Source organism: Schistocerca piceifrons, chromosome 1, assembly GCF_021461385.2.
Source record: "Schistocerca piceifrons isolate TAMUIC-IGC-003096 chromosome 1, iqSchPice1.1, whole genome shotgun sequence".
Classification (NCBI taxonomy): Eukaryota; Metazoa; Arthropoda; class Insecta; order Orthoptera; family Acrididae; genus Schistocerca; species Schistocerca piceifrons.
In genome coordinates, this window is record NC_060138.1 from 164,272,151 (window position 1) to 164,293,160 (window position 21,010).

The 21,010-nt window shown below is 38.2% G+C and overlaps 1 protein-coding gene across 1 annotated transcript in view; it reads right to left on the minus strand.

Annotated features, from left to right (window-relative positions):
* LOC124787715 (kinase suppressor of Ras 2) overlaps positions 1 to 21,010 on the minus strand; it is a 173,936-nt gene that overhangs the window by 40,607 nt on the left and 112,319 nt on the right. The window contains exons 13-14 of the mRNA XM_047254563.1: positions 20,080 to 20,265; positions 11,630 to 11,763 (exon numbers count right to left, since the gene is read on the minus strand). Coding sequence (XP_047110519.1) covers positions 11,630 to 11,763; positions 20,080 to 20,265 — 320 coding nt within the window. The remainder of the gene's footprint in view (positions 1 to 11,629; positions 11,764 to 20,079; positions 20,266 to 21,010) is intronic.

A 21,010-nucleotide genomic window follows, 5' to 3' on the forward strand; every position in this document is an offset into this window, starting at 1 on the left:
AAGAAAATATAGTAGCTGCGCTTGACACAAGTTTTCGCTCTAAAGCGACTAATATCGTACGAGAGCAAGGTACAGATGTCCTGCTACCTGTCACGTGACTGGTGCTGCCTTCTGATGTCCATTTATAGGATAAGTTAGAAAGAAGCAGTAGCAAACATTAGAGCTGTTCGGAGACGAAGATACAATTCACTGGCAAAAAAAGTAGAAAAGGAGCAAACTGGTATTGCTCTGCATGCCAGAACACTTCGTCTTTTCTATACTATAGAAAAGTCTAAGTGTTCTGGCATGAAGAGACGTGTGACATTGCTCAGTAACACATTATGCACTTTTTTTGAGGACAATTACATTTTTTGCCATCAATTGCATAATTTTTTTATCTATGAAAGAACAACATTCAATATGAAAACTAACTTGAAGCTCAGTCTTTTTTTAATGTGTGTTACACGTTAAGTCATATCAAATACAAATGTGCCGGTAAAATTTTAAATTGTGGCATAAATGACATCTTCTGGGCCCAAAATTTATCAAATATCTGATCCTCAAGTGTTACGTTTTGAATGAGAGTTAAAACGCCTTGTGATTTAAGAAATCCACTGCACATTCTCACACGTAACATAAATCATCTTGCACGGAAATTTACTTTGAAAGTAACGCTTCTCAAGCCACTATTCAGAATATTTTTCAGTGATCTGTTACAAATGCAAGCCGCACGGGGTTAGCTGAGCAGTCTAAGGTGCCACAGTCATGGACTGTGCGGCTGGTCCGGGCGGAGGTTCGAGTCCTCCCTCGGGCGTGTGTGTGTGTGTGTGTGTGTGTGTGTGTGTGTGTGTGTGTGTGTGTGTGTGTGTGTGTTTGTCCTTAGGATAATTTAGGTTAAGTAGTGTGTAAGCTTGGGGACTGATGACCTTAACAAAGTCCCATAAGATTTCACACACATTTGAACATTTTTTTTTGTTTGAAATGTAAACAATTGTGATGTCACACACATCGAATGCACATTAGTTGTTACGGACGTACTGCGTAATCTTCGACCTAAAGCCTTTGACACTTTTCGGTGTCGGCAAACTGGTCTGTGCATTGTGTAAATTACCAATTTTCTAAAATTTAACTGAAATCTGAAACAATGAAAAATCCCGGAATTCTAAAAAATTCCCGGATTTCTCCCGAATGAAAAAATTCCTGGGTTTTTCCCAGATCTCCCGGGCCGTATACACCCCGTGTATGAGACAGGCGAAATACCCTCAGACTTCAAGAAGAATATAATAATTCCAATCCCAAAGAAAGCAAGTGTTGACAGATGTGAAAATTACCGAACTATCAGTTTAATAAGTCACAGCTGCAAAATACTAACGTATTCTTTACACACGAATGGATAAACTGGTAGAAGCCGACCTTTGGGAAGATCAGTTTGGATTACATAGAAATGTTGAAACATGTGAGGCACTACTGACCTCACAACTTATCTTATAAGATAAATTAAGGAAAGACAAACCTACGTTTCTAGCATTTGCAGACTTAGAGAAAGCTTTTGACAATGTTGACTGGAATACTCTCTTTCAAATTCTGAAGGTGGCAGGGGTAAAATACAGGGAGCGAAAAGCTACTTACAATTTGTACAGACACCAGATGGCAGTTATAAGAGTCGAGGGACATGAAAGGGAAGCAGTGGTTGGGAAGGGTGAGACAGGGTTGTAGCCTCTCCCCGATGTCATTCAATCTGTGTATTGACCAAGCAGTAAAGGAAACAAAAGAAAAATTCAGAGTAGGTGTTAAAATCCATGGAGAAGAAATAAAAACTCTGATGATCGCCAATGACACTGTAATTCTGTCAGAGACAGCAAAGAACTTGGAAGAACAGTTGAACAGAATCGACAGTGTCTTGAAAGGAGGATATAAGATGAACATCAACAAAAGCAAAACGAGGATATGGAATGTAGTCGAATTAAGTCGGGTGATGCTGAGGGAATTAGATTAGGAAATGAGACACTTAAAGTAGTAGAGGAGTTTTGCTATTTGGGGAGCGAAATAACTGATGATGGTCGAAGTATAGAGGATATAAAATGTATACTGGCAATGGCAAGGAAAGCATTTCTGAAGAAGAGAAATTTGTGAACATCGTGTATAGATTGCAGTGTTAGGAAGTCGTTTCTGAAAGTGTTTGTATGGAGTGTAGCCATGTATGGAAGTGAAACATGGACGATAAATAGTTTGGACAAGAGGAGAATAGAAGCTTTCGAAATGTGGTGCCACAGAAGAATGCTGAAGATTAGACGGGTGGATCACATAACTAATGAGGAGGTATTGAACAGAATTGGGGAGAAGAGGGGTTTGTGGCACAACTTGACTAGAAGAAGGGATCAGTTGGTAGAACATGTTCTGACGCATCAAGGGATCGCCAACTTAGTATTGGAGGGTAGAAATCGTAGAGGGAGACCAAGAGATGAATACACTAAGTACATTCTAAAAGATGTAGGTTGCAGTACGTACTGGGAGATGAAGAAGCTTGCACAGGATAGAGTAGCATGGAGAGCCGCATCAAACCAGTCTCAGGACTGAAGACCACCACCACCACTACCACCACCACCACCAACAACAACAACATGCATGGTGCAGTCGAAGAGTCATTTATGTCCACTATTTTGATGATGGTGGTATCGAATGCTTAAATTAACATCGTGAAACGATGAGCATTTAATATTTGAAAATTACAGTGACATAACTATAGAAGCTCTGCATGTGCAAGGCATCAATACAGGATACAACACTGCAATCGAAACAAATTTCTCAGGAGGTAGAATATTCAACACTGCAGTATACTGCAGGCACAGAGAATGTAATAGATATGTTTGCATTAGAAGAATCTGAATTACTTTACAAATACCCAAATACAGGTCTTGAAACAATGCTACCTTCTCAAAACAAACTGCAAAATACATGAATATTTTCATCTACAGTGCACTTAACATTTCCTTTTAAGGTAAAAGCCACACTATACACACACAATCCCTTGCATTTTAAGTAGTTTACGTAATATGCATCAAAATACCTGAATTATGTTCATGATATAATATATGTTCTCTGAATTAATCTTCCAATTTTAATTTTGTTGATGGAGGATTCGTAAAATGGCAAACTGCATTACATATGGCACGAACATAAACATTAGGTAATGCAACAAATCAATCTGTTATCACAACCTTTATTTAGCATTCATTGGCTTTATCAACTCGCAACCAAAAGTATCACCCCCCAACCTACCCTACAATTTGTGCTAGACTACACATCAGTCCGTCACTACAACCATAACTTCAATATGGGGACCAAAATCACAAGCCGGCCCCTTTTCCTTCACCACAGTTTCATTTAAATTGTGAAACCTGATTTTGCACGAATGACATTCCACCTTCCTTTCAGCGATGTCATTCATTTAGAACTGCGAGCTTTTCAAATGAATTTTCAAACTGTATGCACACATATTCTACAGAAAATAATGCAAATAAATTTTGGAAATTTGAATGGCCTAAACTGTGTTCTTAAGCTGGTTCTTTAATTAACTGATAAGAGCTCACAACTGCAGCAACATCTATCTGTTTGCTGGGTAGTTGAGGGCTCTCTTATATGATGTTAGCTCTAGATGCCTGTGATGACCCTGCGGATCCAGGTTGGGTGGTGCCCAAATTTCTGTGCCCACAGCAGAGTGCCCACCTTGAAGGCACTGGCCTCAGTGAAGAGATGCATTGGTGACGGATTAAAAATATGCAAGAGGGTGAGGTGATTGACAGCCATGAAGCCACTCTGACATGTTGCAGACTTCAGTCTGGATGGCCCTGCAAATTATTAGAAGACCCCAGTGCGTGTTATATGCAGTGTCAGGCATCATTTCCATGTGAGCGGTGGCCACAACAAAATCTACCACTTGTTCCAATCTAGTCCATTGACCCAAGTCTACCTGATAGAACACTTGCACAGGGTGCATTTTATTCCTTTTGCTGTTTCACGAATATTGATTCTAAAAGCATGAAAAAGGTGTGACTCCAAAATACTGTCCACTTTGGCATCAGCCACCATCAGAAGATTTACTGGAAAAATGACTTCTTCTAAGTAAAACTGGAAGGTTTCCTAGCAAGGGTAGCTAATGATGTCCACAGGACCACAGGTTTGTCTTGTCTGCCTGCAAAGGAGGCACCCCTAAAATTACGTTAAGAAGATTGATATAGCAAGGACGCAGAAGCGGCAGTGTCCAGATGTAATGTCACAAGAGTACCTGCCTGTGAACACATCTAAGTACATTTGCTACATTTCATCCTGAGAAGTCGGCACTTCCCTAGCCTTTATACGTACTTGGTGCACTTCAACAGGTTGGGACATATCTGCATTACAACTGCTAAAACAAATCTCTTAAAAGTGCCCTTTTATTCCACATCCACGGCATGTTGTGTGCCAATGTAGGTACATGCTGTATATGCGGCAACTGAAACAATGTTTACACCTGCAGAATGGCTCCGCTGCTGACACAGCCACACGTTGGCATGATTGTTTATAAGCAGGTAGTGGCTCCACTGTATTGGATAACCGGTACTGAAGAGCTGACTATTGTGATATCATCTTGCATCATAAAGAAACCATGGGCAGACTCAAGGGATTGAACTATCCACATTATTTCCATTAGGCACAGGTCTGGTTTCTACCACGTGTGGCTTCTCAGTTCAGTGTCAGGTGTAAGATGCAGTACTACATTTCTGATTAGAGAGAGTGCATGATTCTGCACGCACAAATATTTAAAATTGCAATTCCTACTTAAACCATGTAGGTCAGCAGCCTTGTCTGCATATGATTGATTGCGGACCCTTCTTTTTTGCCAAAATTCTAACCTGGCTGCAATAATGTTTCTCTTCATGAAGATATGTTCTTGCAATGAAGAAAAAATTCTAGGCAACTCAAATCCCATCAGATTTGTTAATGGCTCTAGTTTTTGTATTAGGTGATAAAGTTCAGAATTCCCTGATAAGAATATGGTCTTTTGTCTTTTTTGTATCAGAAACTTGACAAGCAAAAAAACTGTAAGTGCAGCTGTTGATGGTGAGCATCCCGATCTTCATGCTGTTCATTCAATGGTGGAAAGGCTGCAAACATCGGATCTCGTCTAAATATCCTCCTTATTTACTCAAATTCTTTGTGCGTTAGCTTCCACTTTGCCATATACTCAACACATCCTACTTGAACTACTTAATCCTACACCCTTATCTCCAAATCTAAGCACAATATATCAATATTGCCTGCCACCGTTTAACTCTATTCCTTTCTATTTAATTTTCCACTTACAAAATCACACCCACTGTCTGTCTCTCTCCTTTCTCTTTCTCATGGCCCATATTTGGCTTCTTCTTCCCTTCCTTCTCGATCAGTAATTATTTTCTCCTTTTGTCTTCCTTCGACCCCGTGACTCTTAATGCGTATGTACAAGGTGTACAACTTTGCTTCCACCATTTTTACCCCAATATTTGAGGCTTTAATTAAACAAATTGGTTACACATATATCATTCAAAGTATTTTCCATCACTGGCCACTACCTTCTCCCATCTTTTGGGTAGTGTACGAAGCCTGCGTCGAAAAAATTGTTCATCTTTTCAAGTGATCCACGAATCGATGCAATTTGTGACTTCTTCACGAGATTGGAAGTGTCGGTCAGCCAGGCCAAGCGCCACTGATCTAAACAGGGGGAGCAATGTCTGGAGAATTTGGCGGGTGGGGTAGGACTTCCCATTTTAACGTTTCCAAGTATGTTTTGACCTCTTTTGCAACATGAGGTCGAGCATTGTTGTACTACAAAATCACTTTATCGTGCCTCTTGCTGTATTGCGGCCGTTTATCTTTTAATGTTCTGCTCATACACATTAATTGCATTCGATAATGAGCACCTGTGATTGCTTCACTTGGTTTTAACACCTCATAGTACATGATGCCGAGCTGGTCTCACCAAATGCAGAACGTGATCTTGGAGCCGTGAATATTCGGTTTGGCCACCAACGTGGAAGCATTGGGATATCCCCATGATTTTGTGTGTTTAGGGTTATTGTAATGAACTCATTTTTCATCCCCGGTCACAATGTGATGTAGAAATCCCTTCTATTTTTGCCTCTGAAGCAACTGTTCACAAACATACAAAAGCCGTTTTAACGTCTCTTGGTTTCAGCTCACACGGGACCCAAGTTCCTTTTTTCTGAATCATGCCCATAGCCTTGAGAAGTTTTGAAATGGCTTGCTGTGTTATTCCCACTAATCATGCCAATTCTTCCCGAGTTTGATGCGAGTCTTCACTCAGCAATGTCTCCAATTCTGCATCTTCAAACACATTCTCTTTTCCACCACTATGCCGGTCTATGACATTAAAATCACCGTTCTTGAAGCGTTGAAACCACTCACAACACGTTCTTTCACTAATAGCGTCCTTACCATACATACTTGAGAGCATTCAATGAGACTCAGCCCCTATTTTCTTCATACTGAAACAAAACAGTAACGCCTCCTGCAAATGATGAGAATTAGGCTCGTAAACTGACATTTTCAATCAAGAACAGCTTTATGATGCAGAGACAAATCGACTAATGCTTGAATGAGGTTGCGTTGACCGAGGCCCGAGCTAGCTGCCTGACATTTGCGATCTGTTTCTTTTGACCGCTACTTACCGTTGTCGCCACCTATCGGTAAACAGCGGAAGCAAAGTTGTACACCTTGTATATTTATGCTACCTCTTCCAAAAGGTTGCTTCAACAGCATCCCAGGGAGGAGCAGCCCCACAGGAGTGCTCACTGCTGTGACTTGGAGCCCACGTGGTGAGGAAAAGTAAATACTCCGATCCCTGACTGCATTAAGCCGCAGCTGATGCAACAATCAGTGTTCAATGGCAGCTATGGTCAGCCACAGAAGTCCAGTCCCTCAATTGGAGGATACATTTGTATTTATTGAGAGGGATGGGCATCTGCAGTGCCTTGTATGTCAAAGTATTTAATTCTGCTAAAAAGAGATCAGCTGGAGAGACAAAGTAACAAATGAAGAGGTTCCAGAATGAGATTTTCACTCTGCAGTGGAGTGTGCGCTGATACGAAACCTCCTGGCAGATTAAAACTGTGTGCTGGACTGAGACTCGAACTCGGGACCTTTGCCTTTCACGGGCAAGTGCTCTACCAACTGAGCTACCCAAGCACGATTCACGCCCCGTCCTCACAGCTTTACTTCTGCCAGTACCTCGCCTCCTACCTTTCAAACTTAACAGAAGCTCTCCTGCAAATCTAGCAGAACTAGCACTCCTGAAAGAAAGGATATTGCGGAGACATGGCTTAGCCACAGCCTGGGGAATGTTTCCAGAATGAGATTTTCTCTCTGCAACGGAGTGTGTGCTGATATGAAATGAGGTGCTTAAAAGAGCACAGGAAACCAGATCTCTGTGGAGGCACGTCCAAACAAGAAGAGATGAACTTGTAGGGCACATCCTACGACACAACAACATCATTGGAACAATAGGAGAAGGAGCTATTGAGGAAAGGAATCAGCGGGGGCGACCAAAGATATCATACATGTAACAGATCATGAATGACGTTGGATGTAAGACATACGTGGAAATGAAGAGGAAGGCAGACAGAAGAGAGGAATAGAGCTCTGCTGCAAACCAACCTCATGGTTGAACACTAAAAGAAAAGAAGAAGAAATACAACATACAGCATCATTTTTCATGTCTTTACGCAGTGCATTATGAGCAGACAGAAGGTGAAGCACGCAGAGAACTAGCAGCCAAGCTTAAGAACAACATACCAGGAGACCTAAGTCTAAAAAAGAATTCTGAGGACAGATGTTACACAAATACTTAACATATTTCATGATGTAAAGCATTCATACTATTCAGGTGAATGACATGGTAGAAAACGGAACTGAGGTAGCAGGTCGAGAAACCTACGAAGTTGTTCACATGATAGCAATAAGTGGCAAGCCGTTTTCTATAGGATCTCTCCAAAATGATGTCTGGAAGCAGTAGCACAATGTTTGTTTCCAATGGAGCTGCAGCCAACTGAAGGAGATTGTCTTTCAAAGCAAAGAGTGTCTTGTCCAATCCTGGATGTCATAGCGAAGTCAGAAACACAGCTCAGGAAAAAATCCACGAACTTTGTTGCATTTTTGCAAGCACTTGATGACAACACAGGTATATGTAACTGTGCTGTACTTTAAGTATTTGGGCATTGTGTAGATACGGAACTGCAAGTACCGGAGAAACTCTTGGATGTGGTACTGCCTGATTACATCCAACAGGACTTGACATTTCTGAAGCTGTTTGTGAATCAGTGGACCATACGAATTTGCCTTAGCTTCATTCTGTAGCCATACACGGTGCACCACAAATGATCAACTGTCATCAAGGTTTTGTTTCTTGTTTGAAAACTAACCTCAAGAACGAATCTGGGAAAGACACATTGACTGTTCACTGTTTCATTCACCAAAAGGCATTGTGTGCTGAAAAAGTGGAGCTAGGTGGGGTAATGAAAATTATGGCCAAGTGTGTAAATTTTGTGTGGCATCATAGTTCAAATCACTGCCAATTCAAAGGATTCTTGAAAGATATGCAAGTGGAGTATGGGATCATACCTTACCACAGCACAGGCTGTCGATTTAGCTGGGCACAGAGTTCTTGATATTTTCTTTGCCATTTGTGAGCAAATATCTCTCTCAAAATGAAAGGGGAAGAAATGTGTTGTCTGAAAGATTTAAAATGGACAACATATTTAGTGTTCTTAGCCAACGCAACTATACAACAGAATAATTAAAATCTGTCACTGCACAGCAAAGGGCAACTAATACTTGACGTGCATGACCAAATCACAGTGTTCATGGAAACGGGATACGGAATTGTAACACACTTCACATCTGGCTGAAGGTATCAGTTTCAGTGATTATTAAGCCAAGATAAAACAGCTCATCACGTCTTTAAAACAAGAATCTGAGATAGACTGAAGGCTTTCCCAACCGGATGACATAGCTGCTGGTAAACCTTTTGGGATGTGAGGTCATGGTCCAAGAAACTCTTCTGTTCCTGACGTTTCATCCAGGACTGTGCAGGACATACTCAGAGGTGCTCCTCCAAAATGACAAACAGTAGAGTTTCATAGACCACGATCTCACATCCCGAAAGGTTTACCTGCAGCTAATAATCTGAGAGATCATCATCTCTGAAATGGAAATTAAATTGTTCAGCACTGCTTTCTCGATTTCACTGAATGAGTTGCCATTATCACTCCACTACATGGAAATTACCAGTTTGCAAAATTCAGCTATCATGAAAGATATACACAACAAAATTCTGAAATTATCACAATGGTTTCATTCATTGCAGGAAAAAACATTTCCCAAGATCCACAGAAATACTGCACAGATCTGTGCACATTTGGATCTATGTATTATTGTGAGCAATTTTTTCAGCAATGAAAGAATAAAAATCAAAGAAAAAATTTTTCTTCAGGGTGCAACTATAAAGGCCATCCTCCACATTAACACTGTGAACACTAACACCTGGCATATCCATCGTTGTTATGTAAAAAAAGAGTAAATCTAATTTTAGACACCCAGTAAGTGTGTGCAATTTCTTTAAAAAACAGATGCTTCTTTTTTATTTTCTTAACTTCCTATTTCCCCGAGGTAGCATGTCGCTATGCTGCAGCTGCTAAGAGCACTATGTTAGTGATCGTGCAAGCTGCATAAGGCAGATCAAGAGGGTTGCCATGCCACCAGCCCACCTGACTGTTCACAGTGAGCGACAATCTGTGGAGGAAGGAGCACTCCACACCTCAGCACAGCGCTCATGAGCTGGAGCAGCCTCTCCTACAAAGTTCACTTTATATAGTTAATGACAATTTTGGCTGTGCATGATGAAGGCACCTTTCTCCATGTCTATTCTTTAACTTAACCCTTTTCTTACAACATTTTATACAAGATTTTAGTTCTTAAAATTGTTTGCTCCAAAAGCAAAGGAGTAGTTTTCACAGCACAAATACATCAATTATGAGGTGACATACTTTTTATTGTATGGACTGAGAAAAAGTTTCATATTTCAGATATTACTACCTTTTCCTTCTATTTCAGACATGACTATCTTTTCCTTCTTTGTAGCAGTTTTCCTGTAGTCATAGGAGTTGACTGGATATTTCATTACCAGGAATAAGGGTGGGCAACGGCTTGCCGCAGTGGATACACCGGTTCCCGTGAGATCACCGAAGTTAAGCGCTGTCGAGTGTGGTCGGCACTTGGATGGGTGACCATCCAGGCCGCCATGCGCTGTTGCCATTTTTCGGAGTGCACTCAGCCTCGTGATGCCAATTGAGGAACTTCTCGACTGAATAGTATCGGTTTCAGGCAAGAATACCATCATAACGACCGGGAGAGTGGTGTGCTGACCCCACACCCCACTAACCGCATCCTCCTCTGAGGATGACACGGCAACCGAATTGTGTACACTTCATTATTTGTATTATTGTATTTTCAATGTTTGCGTAAACTGTGAGGCAGAAATGGTGAAACAGCCCAACATTTGCCTGTAGGAGCATGAAACATCACCTAAAAACCTCAACAATGCTCGCCAGTGTACTAGACCGATGATCGCTAATCAAACGTTTGCATTCTGGCTCACTTCATTGTCTCATAAGCTAGCATGACTTGCACTAAGTTATACGAACAAGTCATTGACATTTTTGACATATGTAAGCAAAAATATACCATCTGTCTACATTACCACAGACATTGCTTGCCAAGATTCCAGCTATAAAGAATAATTTAAATGTTAAGAGAATTAATAAAATCATCACTTGAAAGTAATTACACAGCAGAATAAAAATGCGCAGAAGATGAAAAAGTAATTTCTCTCAGTACTTTTTTTTCTCTGAAGACAAACAAGTTACAAGGTGTAGCATTTTATGTAAACTGTTCTACCACTAGAACTATATATCAAGAAATTTTCAGAGATAATTAACAGTAGATCCATACCATGTGTAAAACACATATGATCTCTTAAAATGAGCTTTCAATGTGACATAGTTTAATGCAATCTTCAAAACAAAGTCCTGCAGTCCGGTTTATTCCCATTACATTCCAGCATTATGAGACACAGGCTTGAATTAATAAGAACATCTTCCTTTGCCTTCTCAGTGGCTTGATAAAGAATAAATGCATTATATTCTAAAATATTTAGTAGCCTTCTAAACATTTTCATTTAACACTTTACACTTAACACTTATTTCCACTAGGAGAAAGTAGTTCGCGATTTCTTCCCACCTGCTCACTTCCCAACCAGTACCAAACGGGCATGTCATCTGAGATATTTACACGCTTAACTGAGATGGTAATGTTGCCCATAATCAACAGACAGAAGAAAAATACACTCTGAGACTGCAACAGACGATTACATGGTCTCATTGCCTTCAGTGGAGACATTCACCGCCCACAAATAGCCATTCGGATTCCCAGTTAGAGGGTTTAAGACATTGCCTCTTATATTACTGGTACCAGATACTTCATTGTCATTACATTATTTGGAAAACACAACCACAGAACTGCGTGATAACATAAGTTAACAAAATAGTGAGTACATTACCTATTTCCATAGCACAGCTTTGTAACACTGAACAAGCCAAAGTCAGTGATCACAACCTTCCCATTTTCTAAGAATATATTCTTGCTCTTCAGATCTTTGTGAATGATGCCTCTTGCATGAAGGTATCCCATTCCCTGAGAGGAATAAGCAGATAAATAAATGCTCCGAGAACTTTCAACTGTGAAATTTCAATATTGTATCTTAAATACACTGCAGAAATTTAAACTCTTATTTACAGCAGTTCTCTCAATACTATTGTTAATTTGGATACACACTAAAATATTTATTTATTCAATACATTTATTTCCAAGGTATGTTAGTGCTATGACTTTCACTCTTATATGTAACAGAACTTCCCCCTTAAATTCGCTGAACACCAAGTATTGCATGAACTAAATGATAAATTTTACAATCACATTCTCTACAAATTTAAGACTCGTAGTTATGAGGATGATGATAAAGACAAAAAATACTGATAACATTTAATACATCAGAATAACAACACATTTATGGCACTTACTAAACAGTTCATTCAGGCAAGGGACTGGAAATAATTAAAGTGAAAATATAATATAGATATGTTCAGATGATGTGATACATGACAAAGCATTAAGGATTCAAATGAGAACTGATGACGGGCAACTCCTTTACGTTGAAATAAAGGAGAGGTGACAAAAAAAAAATATTACTGTTTTGTGATAACAGACTTCACCCTAATTTTAAACACACAAAAATGATGGACTAACAAACTACAGAGGTGGACACTAATAAATAAGATAGTCAGTAACATTTTTACAGAACACATCTTGTGTTATTTTTGTAGCAGGGATGTATTTTGCGTGTGCTGTGAAATCATCGATACGTATACATGGCCTCCCTGAGACACATTTTTGATCTTTGCTGTAACTTTGTAAGTTCAGGCCTTTTTGCTATCTTCTTGACTGAATGTTGTTGTATCTGAATTCTTTAAGGATACAATCTTAATTTATATGATTTACTTATCCAACCCCGATTAAGAACTCTTATTCTGTTCAGTATCCTTCACAAACAGTTAAATACATACTGAGACAATGAATAACAATGACAAGCTATACCACACCATCATCGACAGGATTAACAAATTCCACAACAAAATATAGGTTTTGGAACTGGCCCTTTTGTCAACTTTGAATTGAACCAAGAGCAGCTAAACAAATGCAGCACTAATTCTGCAACAACTCCACAAAAGCAGGCCACATGGTCAGCTCCACACCACAGTGCAATAAACATGCTTACAAAAGTGGAAGATGATGTTAACATTAACTTAAAAACTCTGTCGTTCCTGGAAATTCTTGCATGCCACAGCCATATGTAACAATGAACTCTATAACAGAGCCGTGAACACAGGCGATAGAGCCTGTCCCACACTAGGGTACAGTGAATTTAACAGAAAAACTGAAGATGTGATTATATCAGGCTAAGAAACTTTAGCAGTTTAGCCATACTCGCTCGCTGGACACAGTAGCTTATCTGCACTGCCTCTGCAATTACGTATATTGCTGTTTAGGCCCACCCAACTGCAAACTTGGCTCACAGTAATGGAAAATGTATTCCATTGACAAGTTACTGATAACCCCAAATAATTTTCTTTGGTGATTAGTAATTTGGACCACCAAACAACAGCATTAGTTTCAAACATTACAACAGAGTAAAAAACGAGTTGATTTCTCACTGTACAAAATACACCAATCTCAGGATCAGACAAGTTATATACCATAAAAAATGTGATGACAAAATCCCATCAGAGTTCTGGAGCTATCTACTTAATTTAGTAGACACCTCGACAGTGTCTGATGATTTGTTGCTACTCATTTGGCAGCAACAACTACTAACATTAAGTGCAAACAGTATTCATAGTATACAGTGATAAATTGCCCAACGAACTGCTTCACGTCACCAACAATTCAATTTCTATGTTAAGTACAAATCTCCCAAACAGTTGCCAAGCTCCCCCAAGGTGAAACCTTCAGATTGAGTAGCCACCACGCAACAACACTTGTCAAGTGCTCCCGAGGAAATCCTACATGGTGGCAACGTAGGTGTGTATGTAGCAGTAATGACGGGGCACTGATAGTCAACCCCAGACCCAGTTCAATCTGATGTCACAGCGATGAGACAATGGCGAACAGGAACAATGCCCTCAGGGTATGCTGGTACCACAGATATTTTGGCCAACATACTGCAAAGTGTACCTAACAGTGCAGTTACCCAAATTGTAATTGTGATCTGAGTTAGGCATGACAGACTGCACATCAGACAAAGTGATTTCCATACAGCAACATATTCACACAACATCAAACAAAATTCAGGTGGAATCTGCGCATCCATGGTAGCAGTTGAGTGCCTACAAACTATCCTCAACAGCCACCTAAACATGCACATCCTACTGTCGTAAGACTTTCTGTATCAGGCAGGCACTGACACTGTCTTTAACTTCAGCATGCTGCCTGCCACCTACATTCTGAATAAAAACAGGATATTCATGCATAGTTGAAAGCAGTTAACAACTCCAAGATCAATACCTTTGGTCGCAAAGTATTCACCTTTGACTTTCGTCTTTTTCTGTATTTTGTTTTTGTGTGTTGTGACATTATCAAATATGTACACATAACCCCTCTGCCACACATTTTTACCTTTGTCGCATGCAATGTCTTAGGTTTAATGCTTTTGCTATCTTCTTGACTCAATGTTATTGTGTGCTTTTGTTGGTGAATATACTGAATGTTCACAGGATATATACCACTATTTACACCACATACCTATCTGACTATTATTATTACTTCTTTCCTTTCCGAGACGTTATGTCTGGTTAAGAATGGAAAGTGACGCGGACCTTGATCAAGCGTGACTTCCTTTTAACTGTACGGTATATGTTACATTGCATTTAGGAACTTTCGGGTAATTGAACAAGTGTCAATAATTACAGATTTCTGTAGTTGTATATATAAGTTTGGATGTAGCTGTACTGTGTTGATGTACTGGTGGATATTGTGTGGTATGACTCCTGTAGTTGATAGTATAATCGGTATAATGTCAACTTTATCCTGGTGCCACATGTCCTTGACTTTCTCAGCCAGTTGGATGTATTTTTCAATTTTTTCTCCTGTTCTCTTCTGTATATTTCGATTAGTTATTGTTAATTTTTTCTTTTTATTGGTGAGTATGATGTCAGGTTTGTTATGTGGTGTTGTTTTATCAGTTATAATGGTTCTGTTCCAGTATAATTTGCATTCATCATTCTCCAGCACATTTTGTGGTGCATACTTGTATGTGGGAACGTGTTGTTTTATTAGTTTATGTTGTATGGCAAGTTGTTGATGTATTATTTTTGCTACATTGTCATGTCTTCTGGGGTATTCTGTATTTGCTAGTATCGTACATCCGCTTGTGATGTGATCTACTGTTTCTATTTGTTGTTTGCAAAGTCTGCATTTATCTGTTGTGGTATTGGGATCTTTAATAATATGCTTGCTGTAATATCTGATGTTTATTGTTTGATCCTGTATTGCAATCATGAATCCTTCCGTCTCACTGTATATATTGCGTTTTCTTAGCCATGTGTTGGATGCATCTTGATCGATGTGTGGCTGTGTTAGATGATACGGGTGCTTGCCATGTAGTGTTTTCTTTTTCCAATTTACTTTCTTCGTGTCTGTTGATGTTATGTGATCTAAAGGGTTGTAGAAGTGGTTATGAAATTGCAGTGGTGTAGCCAATGTATTTATATGAGTGATTGCTTTGTGTATTTTGCTAGTTTCTGCTCGTTCTAGAAAGAATTTTCTTAAATTGCCTACCTGTCTATAATGTAGGTTTTTTATATCGATAAATCCCCTTCCTCCTTCCTTTCTGCTTAATGTGAATCTTTCTGTTGCTGAATGTATGTGATATATTCTATATTTGTGGCATTGTGATCGTGTAAGTGTATTGAGTGCTTCTAGGACTGTGTTACTCCATTTCACTACTCCAAATGAGTAGGTCAATATTGGTATAGCATAAGTATTTATAGCTTTTGTCTTGTTTCTTGCTGTCAATTCTGTTTTCAGTATTTTTGTTAGTCTTTGTCTATATTTTTCTTTTAGCTCTTGTTTAATATTTGCATTATCTATTCCTATTTTTTGTCTGTATCCTAGATATTTATAGGCATCTGTTTTTTCCATCGCTTCTATGCAGTCGTTGTGGTTATCCAATATGTAATCTTCCTGTTTAGTGTGTTTTCCATTGACTATGCTATTTTTCTTACATTTGTCTGTTCCTAAAGCCATATTTATATCATTGCTGAATACTTCAGTTATCTTTAGTAATTGGTTGAGTTGTTGATTTGTTGCTGCCAGTAGTTTTAGATCATCCATGTATAGCATGTGTGTGATTTTGTGTGGGTATGTTCCAGTAATATTATATCCATAATTTGTATTATTTAGCATGTTGGATAGTGGGTTCAGAGCAAGGCATAACCAGAAAGGACTTAATGAGTCTCCTTGGTATATTCCACGCTTAATCTGTATTGGCTGTGATGTGATATTATTTGAATTTGTTTGGATATTAAGTGTGGTTTTCCAATTTTTCATTACTATGTTTAGGGACTGTATCAATTTAGGATCTACTTTGTATATTTCCAATATTTGTAGTAACCCTGAGTGGGGTACACTATCAAAAGCTTTTTGGTAATCAATGTATGCGTAGTGTAGCGACCTTTGTTTAGTTTTAGCTTGATATGTCACTTCTGCATCTATTATCAGTTGCTCTTTACATCCTCGTGCTCCTTTGCAACAGCCTTTTTGTTCTTCATTTATAATTTTGTTCTGTGTTGTATGTGTCATTAATTTCTGTGTAATGACTGAAGTTAATATTTTGTATATTGTTGGTAGGCATGTTATGGGGCAATATTTAGCTGGGTTTGCTGTGTCTGCTTGATCTTTAGGTTTCAGATAGGTTATCCCATGTGTAAGTGTGTCAGGGAATGTGTATGGATCTGCAATATAACTGTTAAATAATTTAGTTAGATGTGAATGTGTTGAGGTAAACTTCTTTAGCCAGAAATTTGCTATTTTATCTTTTCGAGGGGCTTTCCAATTGTGAGTAGAATTAATTTTTTGGGTGACTTCATGTTGCAAAATTATCACTTCAGGCATTTGTGGTATCATCTTGTATGTACCTGTTTCTGCTTGTATCCACCGTGCATGCCTGTTATGTTGTACCGGGTTTGACCATATGTTGCTCCAGAAGTGTTCCATGTCTGTTATGTTTGATGGATTGTCTATTTTAATGTGTGTGTTATCTATTGTCTGGTAAAATTTCTTTTCGTTTGTGTTGAATGTCTGGTTTTGTTTCCTTCTATTTTCACTTTTTTTGTATCTTCTAAGTCGTTTGGCCAATGCTTGTAATTTCTGCTTCTTTTCATCTAATTGCTCTATCGCTTCTTGTTGTGAGATTTTACCTAACCTTTTTCATTTTTTTTCTAACATTTCATTTCTTATAAATTGTGTTAGCTGTCCGATGTCTTTTCTCAATTTATTATTATTATTATTATTATTATTATTATTATCATCTTCTTTCCTTTCTCAGACCTTAGGTACGGTTAAAAATGGAAAGTGACGCGGACTTTGATCAAGCGTGACTTCCTTTTAACTGTACGGTATGTGTTATATTGCATTTAGGAACTTTCGGGTAATTGAACATGTATCAATCATTACAGATTTCTGTAGTTGTATATATACGTTTGGATGTAGCTGTATTGCGTTGATGTACTGGTGGATATTGTGTGGTATGACTCCTGTAGTTGATAGTATAATCGGTATAATGTCAACTTTATCCTGATGCCACATGTCCTTGACTTCCTCAGCCAGTTGGATGTATTTTTCAATTTTTTCTCCTGTTTTCTTTCGTATATTTGTTGTATTGGGTATGGATATTTCGATTAGTTGTGTTAATTTCTTCTTTTTATTGGTGAGTATGATGTAAGGTTTGTTATGTGGTGTTGTTTTATCTGTTACAATGGTTCTGTTCCAGTATAATTTGTATTCATCATTCTCCAGTACATTTTGTGGTGCATACTTGTATGTGGGAACGTGTTGTTTTATAAGTTTATGTTGTAAGGCAAGCTGTTGATGTATTATTATTATTTGGTAGATATTTAAGCAATGGTCTGTGACGAGTTTATTGTAAGCAATAGACTGTGAGGGGCAGGATGGCTTTGAGGCTACTATCAGAAGGACTTCCAAAAGACAAATCTGGAAGAAGTCACATTTCATGAGGAACTGAGAGTCACTGTCATTATACTGCACACAAGCATTCATTGCTAGAACAGAAGCCCCACATTTTCAGCTCTTGCAACATACTGAACTATAAACAAAAAATTTTGTTTGCTGCATTACTGAAAAAATGAGGACTTTCTATAAAATTCTTATCCTAGTACGATAGAGGATAATAGGAAATAGTTTAATATATGTGGCATAATATGCTAATGAAAGTATAAAGTGAAAACTGTTGTAGAAGCAAATGTAGAATAAGTATTTGTCATTGATAATGATGAAACAAGACACTCATAGGGAAGTACTGCCTTAATGGAGTGGCAATACAAATAGTAGTAGTAGTTGTAGTAGTAGTAGTAAAGAACAGTAACTGCATGCCAAAAAATCACAAAACTAAACCAATAATTTTGGGACGCAAACAAATTTAATTAAAGCAAACTGACTGGCTTTTGCAAACAATTTTACAATAATGTAAGACACACTGATGTAAGTAGTCTTTCAAATAAATCTTCTGGAAAAGCAACAGTGAACAGAACTAGTAAAATTTCAGCTGAACAAACAAAATTCATGACAAATACAGGAAAGATAGAAAAATACATAGAAACAAAAAGAGGTAAGATCAAATATGTTTGAGGAATCATGTGGCAGAAAGGACTAGAAAAATTTGCAGTAGATGTGAGAGTTAATAAAATGGAAAGAGCATTTGGTCTGACAAAACATACTGATAACAAGAAATACATATCTAGAAAACAAAACTAGACAGTTTACAACAGTGGTGTTGATATACATGTGAATGATTAACAATTAACTATAAATTCGACAGAATAGAGGTACTATAAAAACAGATTATCATCAAAATAATTGGTACAATACAAACTACAGATGGTTGGAAAATGAGAAGAAACAAGTACACATACAGAAATACAGGGAAAATATTAGAAGCTGTGGCAAAGCAAAGATTAAGATTAATCTTCTATGGACACCTCTACCGAGTGAACAATAGCAGACTACAGAAACTAATATTCTGGTATTTCTAGAAAAATACACACACAACAACATGGATTACAGAAATGATGAAAGAACTAGAAAGAAACAATAAAGAATAAGAAGTAACAGAAAGAAACCTTTTCAAGAATAAAATACTAAATTAAGAAGGCTATCACTAGGTGGAAGAACTTAATCTGCACATAGACAGAAGAAAGGAAAATAGAACATGACAAGAAGATAAAGGAGTACTGGAAAAACTGAAAACGTCAAAGAAAGAAGAAGAACCAAAAGTTGTTACCACACTCCTATAGCTGGGGACATGAACAATGGCCACTGAGTTTATGTTCTGTGCACTTACGTCTCACATTCTCCGACTGCCATTAAGTTCTCAGTAGTGTTCTGTGAGCTCTACTGCAAATGTCTTAGTCAATGTGAACATTAAACGTGACTGCAGTGAGCTATTTAGTGAATTTTAATTCAATCTGTTGCAAATTGTCACTGCTGATTCTAGTGGTAAGCAATAAATTTTACATACACAACCAAGAGACATACTTGGCATGATACATGCTTTCTTCAGTGCAAAGTATGTGTATGTGTGTGCTGCACCTGTCACTTAGAACCAGCAATAATGCAATTCCCGTATGTGCCTCAACCTATGTGAAATGCCATTGTTCGTGAATCGGACTGTAGTTGATCACTTACATGAGGTTGAGATCATGACCTTGTAGAAGAGAAGTATATTTAAATAACTTTTTCATTTATAGTGTCTTCTGTAGCATGAATTATTCACTCCGAAATATGTACAACTAGTAGTAGTATAATTGAACATTGCTACAATGAACCTCAACACTAAGTTGAATTCATAACCCAACACACATAGTTTTATGAACACCTTAAACAACAAGTAACAGCACCATATAGTACATTCCATGATAACCAATTAGTGCTATTTATGTTTACATCTACTCTCATTCATCAAATCTTTCTTGGTATTCTCAGTTAATAGTCTTCCCCTACATCCTTTTTGTTAATATTTATTTAAGAGTCAAAATGGTTTTCAGCATTCAAATAATTATAAGCATGAAGCAGCATATAAAAGCAGGGAATTTTATTCCTCACAGATGAGACACATTCAGAACATGTATCTTAACCTAGTGAAACAATAATTTTAATTACCTGAGATATCTGCTGAGCAACAATAGTGGTTTTGTTCATATTGAACTTGTCTTTACGCAAATGTATGTGTGTATACAGCGTCATTCCTTTACACATACTTGTCACTATGGCAAGTCGTGGTGGCTTCATACAAGCACCCATAAAAAGAACCAGGTTTTCATGCCTTGTCTTCCGGAATGTTGCAACCTATCAAAGACATTTGTTTTTTCATGAGAAATTTCTGTGACATGAAACGTATTACTTAAAACAAATTTCTTACACACAATACTGCTGTGAGCTCTTAAAATTAACAGTTATTGCAATCTTTTAAATTCCCCACTGGATGCAAACAACAAAGTTAAATCAATCACAGCTCCAACTCATTGGCCTTAGAAGAAAATTAGCATTGCCCTTTTCACAGGATTTAACCTGAGATTTGCCTTAAATTATTTAGAGAAACCATGCACAATTTATATCTGTATGGTCAGACTAAATTCAACCTCAGCTCTTCCAAATGAGATCCCAGTGGTTTACACTGCGCCACCTCACTAGGAAACACACTAGTTTCCATCAATCAGTCATGACTATTAACGTTGCGAAGGCTCTCCTCTGATAGCACAGCATGAACAACTATCACCAAAAAGAATGAAACTGTAAATGACAGTTTCAGTACAAACTCAAATTTGTTTGTACCACATCATAATCGTTGTAGTCATCTTGCCCACTATTTTATAATTGAAAATCCATTCAATACAGTAAGATCTCAGTTTATACTCAGTTCTGCATATCCACTGTTACTGATAAAACATTCCAGCATGCATTTCACTGCTATTCATTCAGGATTTAACCAAATGATCACACGGCAGTTTCTGGCATATACTCTACAACTTAGACAAGTGTCTGGAACTTGAGGAAGCCTCGACAGGAAGATGGGAGGGGGGATGCAGGCGGT